The following is a 12,828-nucleotide window of genomic DNA, read 5'->3' as shown; positions in this document are numbered from 1 at the left end:
ACCATTGTTCTGGCATTTAGTGTCAAACACTCAGATATAGATATTTCCAAACACAAGTCACTCAAGTTCTTTTTACGTGTCTTTCTTTCCAAGAAATCATATGCCTGTCTCCCTCCTCCTCCCATCCCGTCGACGCCTGCTGAAAAAATATCCCAGGTAGTTTATTGACCCCTAGTACTCCAGCCTAGGAGAGTTAGTAGAAATAGAAGCCAAGAAGAAAGCTACTGTAAGAATCGATGGTCAGCAACGCAAATATTCAAGTAAATCTACCTTCAATGTGACAGGGCAAACCGGTGGGTCTGTTTTGAGAAATGCCTCAGGTCCCAGGCTGCTCCTGCTCAAGACTGATTTTCTTGAGGGCAAAAGGCATGCCAGAGGACAGAAACTGTCCTATACCAGAGACCCGGTGGCCCAATTCATTCATGGCTCAACAATGCCCTGAATGAGTTAGGGAGCAGGTTTCCTCATTGGCAAATTGTAGGTGTCGGTCTAGATCAGGGGTTCTCCAGCAGGGTTGATTTTGCCCCACCCCTCCTCATCAGAGGACATTTGTCAATGTCTGGAGATACTTCTGGTTGTCTCGTGTGGCCCCAGCCAGGAGGAGAGGGGGTGCTTTGAGGATCAAACAGGTAGAGACCAGAGACCCTGAAATGTCCTGATGCACAGAATAACCTCTTCAACCCATTACCCACCCCACAAATACCACATGCTGAGACCAAGAAGCCCTGGTCTAGAAACCACAGCTTTCAGGTTTCTTCTAGAAGGAGCCCAGTTCAAAAGTTTCCTATTTCCTTGGAAATAATGGGCTACCTGTGGCCCTCAAGGGGGCCACCGCACCCAAGGCTGCAGAGCCCCACCTGTGGACCGCTGCCAGGTGGTGAGACCTCACAGCAGCATTTCATTCTGGAAGAGATTGTCTGTGCACTTAGTTTGATCGAAGACAGAACTGTTACTTTGCTAAAAATCAAACTGCTCATCTGCCTACACACTATCCCCAAGGAGTAACTGTTTGGTTCCAGCCTCTCAGATGTGAGCAGGTGGGACAAATCCGACAAAAAACTGTTTGCTTTCACTCTCAACAAAATCCCTGTCGTGGCTTCAGTGCCAGGCCCCTCACACCTCTCTTCCTTTAGGAGAAGCTGAAGACAGAAAAACAAATCCCTAAAAGTGGCCAGAAATCATCCCACTTAGAGTTTATTTCATGTGATTGTCAGCATGCAGGGTACTTTCTTGGGGAAAAAAAAGTTCTGTCCCAGTTCACATTATAAATTAATTTACAAATATAGAATTGTGTTAGAAGCAATATTTATAAAAGTCCATACGATTTTTCACAAAGAAAAATATCCACAGAAATTGGTTTTTGTACACACAATCTGGGGGTAGGTAGTCTCTTTGGTTGTCTTTCTCTGTAATATTTAAAAAGTAATGGTGATGTTATTTATACCTCGATAAACTGTTTAAAAAATAATTTTCTGTATTGTGTATTTCAAAAGAAAAATTTAAGAATAATGCTGTGAGTCTCAGAAAAGAATACACAGGGAAAAGTTGAGTTTTTTTTTTTTACAATGTATGTGTGGTCCTTTTCCTAAATAAAAAAAAAAAAAAAAAAAAAAATTAAATCCCCAAACCAACAATGTTCCTATCAAAGACCCAACAACATGGTACAAAGGCAATTCAGGACATTCTATTCATCTTAATGGAGGCTGTTCCAATAAATCAACAATCGTCCCCATTTTAATTAGCACCTCTTAGATAAGTTCAAACAATGGCTGAGCTCTGACTGGGCCCTGGGAGGGTGACCATGAACACCATTCAAATGAAGATACCTCTTGAGAAGTAAAAGGGAGTGCCAAAAATAAATTATATTGATAATTTTTTGACAACATATGTTTTATTAAGAAATTCCACTTAAAAAACTATTTTTAATAAAATTCTAGTATTTTGTTTTAAAAAATGAGAAATCCAAGACACATGCTAAAAGGGCTAGGACATCAAGTTAATGAGGACCATGGTCACCCTGGACCTCAGGCACATGGCAGAAGGCAGAGGTGGTGCCTATCCTTGCTGCTCAGCGATACTTACTTCAACCAGAAATCTTTGGTTAAATGAGACCTAGTTCATTCCTACCCCTAGACTCTATGTCTGCCTATGCACAATGGCACCTTCTTTTTTTTAGAACCAGAACAGACCTTCTAGCACTAGCTCTAGAGCCAGACTGCCTGGACCCGATCCGGCTCCACAACTTATTATCTGTGTGACCTTGGGGGAGTCACCTGACATCTGAACGTGAGGGGTAGTAACCATACCTAGCTCCCAAGGTTGTTGTGAGGATTAAATGACCTAATACAACCTCGAGTGTCCGTCTGAAACAGCACTGGGCACTCACGGTTCTCGGGGGCAGCTTCCCGGCTATTAGTTAGTATCTACTGGGGCCCAGGCACAGAGCAGAAGCGGAGGTGACACAGGAGCTGGATGGAGCTCAGATGACCTGCACTGCGGTAGGACCCAGTTCAGGATTTCAACTTTAATTCGTGGCCAAAAACTGCAAATGGAGGTTTCCCATAAACATCCAGATATGACTTTTCTAGACAAATGAGGATGCTGCCAGGCAGGAAAATAACAAACGGCCCACAGCAGCCTTTTGCTGGTCCACCAGAGCGCTCCCTTACCTGCTTCAAGGACCAACTGCTACCTCTTTCCTACTGATCAGCTTCATTCTTTGGCTCTTTGGCCGGCCCTTGGACACATATGAGCTCATAACCCTGCGCTACAGTGACAAACAGAACAGACATGGTCCCTGCCCTCACGCGGGGCTCACAGGCACTGTCCCCAACAGAGTGAGGTGGCTTTCTCTCCAGAGAAACCTGTAAAAGCGCACGGGGCTGCGGGAAGAGTTATCTACTGCTCCCATCGGGCCACAGGAGCACCTGGGCCTCCAGAGGAATGCAGAAGCCCACTTCCTGCCCCATGAAATCTGCATGTCACGAGACCTCGGGTTTGCATATTCAAGTCCGGAGGGTGGCTGTCCCAGGCTGTCCTAGACCTCGGAGCCCTCGCGGGGGTAGATGAGGCTGTTGACCATGCTGAAGTTGTAGAAGGAGCTGCTGAACGGGCTGTTCTGACCCCCGCTGCTGCTGGCGGGGAAGGGGCTGTAGTAGGAGGACCTCTGGCTGCTGCTGCCGTTGCTGGTACCGTTGCTCAGCGGCAAGCTGTCTGGTGGGGCTTCCGGGACGGAGCTGGCGGGGAACGTGCTGCTGGAGGCCAGGGGGCCCCCCTGGATCCCTAGGTGGCGGCCGGTGGGGACTGCCCGCGGGGTGCTCCCACTGCTGCTGACGCTCAGGGTGCTCAGGCTGCTGAAGAAGGTGTTGAGGCAAGGGGCTGAGGAGAGCAGGGACCCTCCCGGGGAGGAGGCAGTACTCTTTGCGCCCTCGGGGGACTCTGGGGACTGGGGCGGCCTTAGCAATGCAGGGGGGCTGTCTCCTTCGGGCTTCCCACCCACGCCGGACCCCAGTCCCGAAGAGAGCCCTTCTTCCGATTTTGCGGTCCCTGCGGCCACCGTGGAGGTGCCGCTGGCTTCGGAACGGCGCTTGCGCTTCCGACGGAAGTTCCCATTGTCAAACATTTTCTCACAGTTTGGATCCAGGGTCCAGTAATTCCCTTTCCCTGTGGAGAGGAGAAAGGTACGTAAGTCAGAGAAGCGCCCAGCTCAGGCCCCTGCAGTCACCTTCAGTTCTGCAAGGAGGAGCACAGACCCTCATAAATGCGGACTGAGATGAAGATTATCCTTTCGGGGAGACCTTGCTCCTCACCTTCTACAAGAAATCCGGAACAAAGGTGTTCTGGCTATTTCCACCTCCCCCTGGCAGTGTCTGCTACCTAAATCTTAAGACCTAATTCTAGGTCCAAGACACTTTTAATTACCCAACACCTTCCCCTCTGGATCCATACGCTGTACCCTAGCAAAATCTTGGTGCTGCTTAAATTCGAGCCCACATTTATTTACAGAAGTAGGCATAAGGATAATGCCCATTTCATAGACTTATGCGAGGGTTAAGTGCGGTCTCCACAGAGAAGCTGGCACACAGCAGTGAAAATCACTATCTGTTATTGTTATTGGCTGAAAGGTACACTATTTGTCCCTGAAACAAACAAAACACACACACTCCACTGGAAAAAGCAACCTCAAATCATTTATCTTGCCAAATAAAAATTACAAAAGTTACCACTGAGCCATCAGTTGTTTTAACAACTTGGTAACATTGTTCATGGTACAGGAAGCTCCTGCAGTCTACATGCCCCCCTCCCCCACCTTGAGCAGCAGAGGCCCTGCATCCCTCACCCCGCAGATCTCAGATCAGAGCCTCAGGTAACGCATGCAGAGCCAGTCTTCTGCTTAAAAAACTTCCCCCACTACCTAGTACAACTGAGGTAAAAAAGACTTGTTACTTGGAGGATTTTCTCTCTCGGTAACTTTTATCGTTCCCAGTAAATAGGATCTTTGACATGTGAAAGCACTGCTCAGCACTTATCCCGTTAAGTGCTTTTACATGGACAACTTCTGCTGCCCCTCACAGCTCTGTGGAGGCAGCACTATCAGTGCCTCCATTTTTCAGATGGTGAAACTGAGGGGCATATGGGTTAGTAACCTGCAGTATTCCCAGTTGGTAATGGGAATTTAAGGGATTTAAGCAGGCTGACTCTAGACTCAGCATTCTTACCTAACCACTGTGTTAGGTTGCCTGCACAAACCAGCACACACCCCTCCAAGCCCATTATCTTCATTAACACATTTTTTGCAAATAGTTGCAAAAAGAAAAAATTCTTATTCATACAACTACCATCTAGATGGTAGTACCTGCACCTGATATTGGGCCCCTAAGTCCCAAAGGCTTTGACAAGACACTAGCTAAAGACACCAACTTTTTAGAAAGTCTAAAAGAATATACATGACAATTAATGTGATAATCTCAGGTGATTCAGAGGCCAGACTGGGAAGCTGCACCTTCCAGAACTGTACGTCCTGTCCAATACAGTAACCACTTGCCACACACACGGCTGTTGGGCACTTGAAAAGTGGGTAGTCCAAAATACCAAGTGGAATCAAACACACACAGGATTCTGAATACATAATGCCAAAAAAAAAGTATCTCAGTAAAAATTTTTATATTTGGTTTATGTTGAAACAGTAGTTTGGGTGAATTAAAAATAGTAAAAATAATTTCATCAGTTTTTTTTTTTTTACCTTTTTAAATGTGGCTACCAGAAAATTTGCCATCACATGTGATTTATACTGTATTTCCATTGGAAAGCTCCCCTCTAGAATACATTGGGGGCAGGGGGTGGGGGGAGGGAACACTCCAGAGCATTTTACACAAACTCCTGGGTCTCTGCAGCATGCAACTGAAACCTTTTCATTTCTCTTTTGCCCATCACACCTGTCCCCTACCTGGTTACCAGAGCCTTCTGAAAACCTCAAGTATAATCGTGTTTCCCTTCTTTTTGGGTCCACCCCACTTCTTCTCAGGTAGAGGAAAACCACTCACAGCACTCCACCGTAACCCAGCCCTTCCCAGCAGAGGGCTTAGCAGCAAATTTGGAGTTTTCATTTTTACATTTGGAAACGGTAAGGCACCGAAACCACAATTTGCAGGACCCCAGCTAAAGCTCTGATTCCTCTTGGCCCTCTGTCCCGACGCCTGTGTCACGACCCCCATAACATTACTCTCAAGGTAGGCTCTTGTTTCATGAAGGACACCGTTGATCACGTCTTAGGAACCTGGGGCAGGAAGAAGAGCATCCAGGGACAGCCTGAAAGGCCTGCTGTTGCTCGGTCTCTCACCACCGCTTCGGTGCAATGGGGTGTGATTCTCAGCTCACCTGAATCCCTTTACAGTTGTCCCTTATCTAAGATCGCACGCGGGTTCTTACTGCTAACGTACCTCCCTGTGACTTGGACCGTCCCTTCAATCGGCATGATGAACACCACCCAGGGGTGGCTTTCCGTCTGAAGATACGGTCTTTTTCCTTCTTCTCTAACTGGCCAGCCTCAGCGCTCGCGCGCGCGTGTGTGAGAACGTGTGTGCGTGGGGGACGGGGGGTGTAGGTGTAAGGGGCGAGCTCCACCCCCACCGGCTCCCCGCTCTGAGGACCCTCTGATGGTTCCCTTTGTCCTCCGGCTTGCCCTCACCCCGGCCAGTCGAGGTCGGAGGTTCGGGTGGTGGGTCCCCACCCCGGCTCCCATCCCCAGTTAGAGAGGACCCTGCGTGGAGCTTCAAGTCAAGCCCCACGCCAACGCGACCCTTGCCCGCGCGCCGCTGCCCCCCACTCCCCGGCGGGCAGCACCTGTCCGGCGGCCTCACCTGGGTCGTCCTCGTCGCGGGGCACCTTCTTGAAGCAGTCGTTGAGCGACAGGTTGTGGCGGATGGAGTTCTGCCAGCCGGCCTTGCTGCGCTGGTAGAAGGGGAAGCTGTCGGCCACGAACTGGTAGATGTGGCTGAGCGTGAGCTTGCGCTCGGGCGCGCTCTGAATGGCCATGGCGATGAGCGCCGAGTACGAGTAGGGCGGCCGCACCATCTTCATCAGGTCCTCGCGGCTGGCCATGGACAGCCAGCCCAGCTCCCCGGGCGCGGCGGGCCCCGCGGGCGAGGCGGGCGCGGCGGGCGCGGGCTGAGCGAAGGCCCGCTGCGCGCAGCCGAAGGTGCCGGCGGCGGGGGGCGGCTGCAGGAAGGGCCCGGCGGCGCCCCCGGGGGGCGGGGGAGGCGGCGGCGGGGCGCCCAGGTACGCCGCGGCGGCGGCGGCAGCGGCGGCAGCGGGCGGGCCGCCCACGCCCGGCCCGTTGAGCCACAGGTAGGGGTTGGCGGCGGCGGCGGGCGGCGCGGCGTAGTCTGCCAGCCCGTAGGGCGCCCTGGCGGCCGGAGGGGCGCCCTGGGCGGCGGCGGCGGCAGGCGGGGGCAGGCCGGGCTGCGAGTAGACGCCGAAGTTGTCGCCGCAGTAGAGAGCCATGTCGGTGGCCGTCGGCGGGTGCGGCGCGGCGGCGGCGGCGAGAGGCGAGCGGGGCTGGTCTCGCCGCGCGGGCGAGAGCATCCCTTTGGGGGCCCACCCCACGGCCCCGCCTCAGCCCTCGCAGGACGACCGGTGCTCGGGGTGGAGGTGGGGGGGGTCGACGGCGGCGCGCGGAACGCCTGCGGTTCGGCCTCTTATAACCGTCTGCGGCGCGGCTCCTCCCGGGCCGGCCCGGGGCTGGGCGGCGGCCCGCGGGCCGGGGCTCTCCACGCCCCCGCCACGCCCCACCTGCCCGCGCAGCCCGGCAGAGCGCGCCCCAGCCCTCGCGCCGCCCGCTCGCCCCCGGAGCCCCCCCCCCGCGCCTCCCCCGGGATCCCCCGCCCCGCCCCCGGAGCCCCTTCTCGGCCGGCGCGGGGAGCCCGGGAGCCCGGGGGAGGTCGGCGCCTCCAGGTTGAAGGCGAAAGGCACCTCATTCCCCGCCGGCGCGTTCTTAGCTCAGGAGAAGAAAGGAAATAACGAATGTTGAAGCCCAGAGAAGAGAACCCAAACGGTACAACTGTTTTCCAAAAAGTTCCCCGGAGGAGTTTGGGTGGCCGCGCAGACCACCTGCCTGGCCCCCTGCGGTTTTCTACTCAAGCTTCTGCACCTTTTGTCATTGAGTTACTGGATTCCCGGCCAGTCCCAACAGATCGGCTTCTCGCCGAAAATAATAGAAGCAATTAACAACTCTCTGGGGTATACGGTAGATTTTTTTTTTTTTTTTTAACCGGGCATCCTTGGAGTGTCCCCTTCTCCCTCGGGGATTCTGTGACGGGAGGGACTGAAATTGGTTTTTAATTTTTCTAACCTTGTCTCTAAACACATAACTATACGTTCGTTCACATTCGGCAAGTATTTGTTCGTTTTAAGTCCGGTTTGTGCAGTCCTTTGGTGTGATTTGTTTTCTTCAAAAACAGAAGGGCGTGTGTTTTCAGAGACATTTAAATAAGTGGGTTCGGAATTAGCATTTTAAAGCCAACTGTAATTTAAACTGTGCCAGAAGCGCTCATTTACAAAAATGGTCTCAACGAATTATGGCATAGGACTTGCTTTCTACTTTTCTAAGTTTTGAAATGCGGATCCTCCCTGGAAAAACCAGCGAAACAGGTAAAATACTGTGGCGACCCCACGTGTCCCGCAATCGTTATTTATTCTCTCCGTACAATAATAAGAAAATTGTTTCTCTTACAGTTTAAAATTATTCCTAAATGTGATCTTAACAGGTGACAAGTCTGAGAATTTCACTTAAGCGGGAAGAGAGGAGGGGAAAGCGCTTTTCTGTTTGCCAACTGCAGGCGGAGAGTTAATATTTACTAATTCGGAAATCCACCCCCCCACTCCGCATTTATTTTCGTGTTATAAATTCAGTAATGTACTTTACAGGAAACTATTATCTTCTATTATCTCGTTCCTTAAAAAATGACATCCAGAGATATTTAACTAGTAAATCGTGATACCTAAAATGCAAACCACGGTTCAAATGTAAATATTTTTCTTATCATTTCTGGAACCAGAAAAAGAATTATTTTCACCTCAAAATTTAGGGCGCTGTTTCTTTCAATCTCTTGGCAAATGCTATAGAATGGAATAGTGTTTGTTTAAGGGTCTAAATTTTCTCTGTGTAGTTAAGCACAGTGTTGTGGATTTTTTTCTTTCCTTCCCAAATAGTCTCAAACAAGGTGGTTTTGTGACTTCTCTTGGGAAGTTAATAATGATGACAACTATAACCCATGAAATTTGAAAGCAATTTTTAAATAAGTTATAATGCCCCAATTTAACATTTGTTCTTAAGTTTAAAGGTCTAACTATAAAAGAGAAAGTCCAAAAGAAAAGCTAGGAACCGAGATGGCAATAAATTAGAAAACATTTGGGACCATCTCCCCTTTCCTAACTGATGTCCTTAACGCCTATCACACCTTCTCTTATTTTTTAACAAATTGCTTGTGTATACATACTTTGCAGTTTTTCAGGATTGTTGTTTTGTTGTTTGTCTAATTCTTAACCCAGTAGCTCCAAATTATTCTGAGTAAGAGGCCATGATTGCAGATTATTGTTTCTTGCTTTGATTAAAGGTTCCAACTACTAGTTATTTTTGTGCCTTAACTACAGTATTATCTTTAGCGGACTTTAGTTTTACTTAAAAATGACAGAGCCACCTAGCGGCTCTTTGCCTCTGTTACAGCAGACATCTAGCAGGGATTTGTAAGGTGGACACCCCCTCTAGGGTTTGAGAGTTTTACTTTTCTGTTTTCAATCACATCTTAATTAGATAAGCTTAAAACTATTATTGGTCAATAGCCTGGGGCTTTTCAATGTCAAAGTTAAAATAATTTTTTTTTTAAAGGAAAATGTTGAAAGTTACAAGCTGTTAGGAATGGGACAGCCAGGAAATTTCTGGTTCTACTCTTCAACTTTATTCTTTTTTTTTTTTTTAAGATTTTATTTATTTGTCAGAGCGAGCGAGAGCGAGCGAGAGCGAGCACAGGCAGACAGAGTAGAAGGCAGAGTCAGACGGAGAAGCAGGCTCCCTGCAGAGCAAGGAGCCCGATATGGGACTCGATCCCAGGACGCTGGGATCATGACCTGAGCCGAAGGCAGCTGCTTAATCAACTGAGCCACCCAGGTGTCCCAAAGATAAAATAATTTTTAATCCCTATTTTTAAAAAAAGGATTTATTTATTTGAGAGAGTGGGGGAGGGGCAGGGGAGAGGGAGAATCTCAAGCAGTTGCCCACTGAGTGAGAATCCCATTCTGGATTCAATCCCATGACCCATGAGATCATGACCTGAGCCGAAACCAGGAGTTGGAGGCTTAACCAACTGAGCCACTCACATGCCCCAATCCCAATTTTTTTAATTAAATTTTAAACATTTGGTGTACTTAAAAAAAAAAATCAACAGGATAAAAAATGTGCTTGAAATGCAAGCTCCCCATAATAAGACTTTGTCACATTGCCTTTTCACAAAAAGATGAGTCAAGGCTATTGATTAATGCTTCTATGCCAATGTGAAATAGAGAGGCTATCACATGTTTCCATCGCTGGCAAATAAAACACTTGGGGAAAATATGATAAGAGGTAAACTCTGTTGCCAGTGGAGATGAAAAAGGAAACAGAGGAGGTGAGCAAAGGACTCAAGAAAACTCAAATTGTAACTAGAGAATATGGTTTTGGGAATCATGGAGCGGGGATAATACTACCACATAAGCCAAAATATAGAAGATTTATTAGTGCATTTATTATTTTGGGGATTTAAGAAAGGATGTTGAGGGACATCTGGGTGGCTCAGTCAGTTAAGTGTCTGCCTTCAGTTCAGGTCATGATTTTAGGATCCTGGGATTGAGCCCCACATCATAGGGCTCCCTGAGGCCTTCTCAAATGAAGGCTGCACTCCCCCTCCCACACTTCCTTCCTGGGGGCCCAGGGGGTGTTCAGTCCCTGCTCTCACACATTAGCAGGTAGCTCATCCCACCCTTTGCCCCCTCATTTCCAATCACCCAACTCCTGCTCCCCAAATCTGTCACCCACTCTCCTGGGTGTTCTGGAGGATAGGGACTGTGTCATTCCCTGCTCCCTTTCTTCCAGTGCTAACAATTAAGGAACACGGACCAAATACCTAACTTTGTGTTAAGCCCCTTACCTGCAACATCTCACTGAATTCTCATAGCCATCCTGTGAAATAAGAAAGAAACCATAGTTTATGGTTGAAGCCACAGAGAGAAAAGTTAAGTAATTTACCTGTGGTCTCCCAGCTTCTAAGAGTGCAGCCAGGATTCCAGCCCAGGCTGGCCAGCTGAGGGGCCCTCTGAAAATCGCTCTCAGCCGTAACTGCCTCCTGCATTATTTCCCCAGAGCCTGGTCCAATGCCTGACTTTGGGACATGCTCAGTTATCGTGTGCTGCTTGAATAAATTAAACAGTTAAAAACCGTTAGATGGTATCAGCTCTGTACATCATAGATGGTATAATCCCTGAAACATTAAATGGCGCCACCTCTTACCCTTTCTCATCAAAGGCAACCACTTGCCAGCAGTGTCTTATGCTCTCCTCCAGAAAACATTTCGAGGTACTTACTGGTCCAATTCTGTATGCATTTAAAAATGTCCAAGAATGGAATCTGTGTTACTCACTTGGCTCTGCACCTTCTCCTTAATATATTTTGAAGAACCTTCAAAAACAGCCCATATGTCCATATGTCTACCTCGTTTTATTCACCTGGTGTTCCCTTTCCTAGGATATTCAGTGGGGACCCACCAGTATGACTGTGTAGATGGTTTCTAGCCTGTGTCTGTTCTAAATTGGGGGTGCCCCTCTGGACCTGTTAGGCAATATTTTGAATGTAACCTACTTTTGATGGACCTCTGGATTATGTATTCTTTTTTTTAAGTAAGCTCTGCACCCAACATGGGCCTTGAATTCAGAACCCCGAAATCAAGAGTTATATACTCTACTGACTGAGCCAGCCAGGTGCCTCAGGATTATTACCTTTAAAAAAAAAAAAAAAAAAAGACTTAATTTACTTGTGATAGTAAATTCCTTGCTGGGATTTGCTGGGTCACAGGATATGTACCTTTAAATGTTTGATTCTCACAAATTGCTCTGCCACAAGGTGGCCCAGTTTATGCCACCCCTAGATTCCCCACGGATGCCTTCTTTCCTTCACCTTGGCTAAGGCTGGATTTGTTCACTTCTTTTGATTTTTGCCAATCTTAAAAGCACAGAGACATATTTTGAAAAAAACGTTTTGTTTTGTTTTTCTTATGAATGAATTTAAGTACCTAGTCATTTTAATTTTTTTTTTTAAGGTTTTATTTATTTGAGAGAGAATGAACAAGCAAGAGCCAGGGAGAGGGACCGAGGCAGAGAGAGAAGCAGGCTCCCTGCTGAGCAGGGAGCCAGGTGTGGGACTCAAGCCCAGGACCCCAGGATCATGACCCGAGTGGAAGATAGACGCTTAACTGACTGAGCCACGCAGGTGCCCCTTTAATTTCTTTTATATGAATTGCCTGTCGTGATCTTTCACCCATGTTTCTACATTTTTAAAAAGTGAATGTTTCTGAGCTCCTTGCAGTTAAGGACATGAACCCTTTTTACTCCAAGGTGTTGCAAATCATTTCTTCATTAAAACTATCTCTTCTTGGGGCGCCTGGGTGGCTCAGTGGGATAAAGCCTCTGCCTTCGGCTCAGGTCATGATCCCGGGGTCCTGGGATCGAGTTCCACATCGGGCTCTCTGCTCAGCGGGGAACCTGCTTTGCCCTCTCTCTCTGCCTGCCTCTCTGCCTACTTGTGATCTCTGTCTGTCAAATAAATAAATAAAATCTTTAAAAAAAAAAAAACTATCTCTTCTCTCGGTGTATGCCATAACACGTTGTCCTGGTTTTCTTTCTTTCTCTTCTGTATCTACCAAAAGGACAAGTTTCTCATCTCATTCTTTGAATATGGTTTTTTGTTCCCTCAGATTCCGAAACTTGGCCCTCTTCTTTTCCTCTATACATCCTTCATGGGTTGTCACATCTAATCCCATGGCTTTAATCACTGGGGTAGACATGTTGTAGCTGTTATTGCCTGTTTGGCAACTCTATAAAAAAAACACCCCTCCATTACTTGAGGGGTCTTGAGGTTTGCATGGGATAGACTCTTGGGCAGGGGTGGGCCGTTGGGCTGGAAACTCAGACGTAGCCCTCACCAATGTTATTTATTTTTTTCCCTACACTAATGATTTGTTTGAGGTGGGTGGGTGAGCGATTTGAGGTAAGTCATTTAAGACTTTCTTGGAATTTCTACTGGGA

General features: G+C 48.1%; 1 protein-coding gene across 1 annotated transcript; it reads right to left on the bottom strand.

The window, feature by feature from the left end:
* Positions 1 to 1,206: 1,206 nt before the first annotated feature.
* On the bottom strand, positions 1,207 to 7,127 carry FOXI3 (forkhead box I3). Its single transcript, XM_082743035.1, has 2 exons — positions 6,360 to 7,127; positions 1,207 to 3,663 (listed from the first exon to the last, which is right to left on the bottom strand). The coding sequence occupies exons 1-2, from the start codon at positions 7,081 to 7,083 to the stop codon at positions 3,038 to 3,040; spliced, it is 1,350 nt and encodes a 449-aa protein (XP_082599161.1). The 5' UTR covers positions 7,084 to 7,127; the 3' UTR covers positions 1,207 to 3,037.
* Between the last annotated feature and the right edge of the window lie 5,701 nt (positions 7,128 to 12,828).

Source organism: Mustela nivalis (genome assembly GCF_964662115.1).
Source record: "Mustela nivalis genome assembly, chromosome: 8".
Taxonomy (NCBI): Eukaryota; Metazoa; Chordata; class Mammalia; order Carnivora; family Mustelidae; genus Mustela; species Mustela nivalis.
This window is presented reverse-complemented; position numbering and strand designations above follow the sequence as displayed.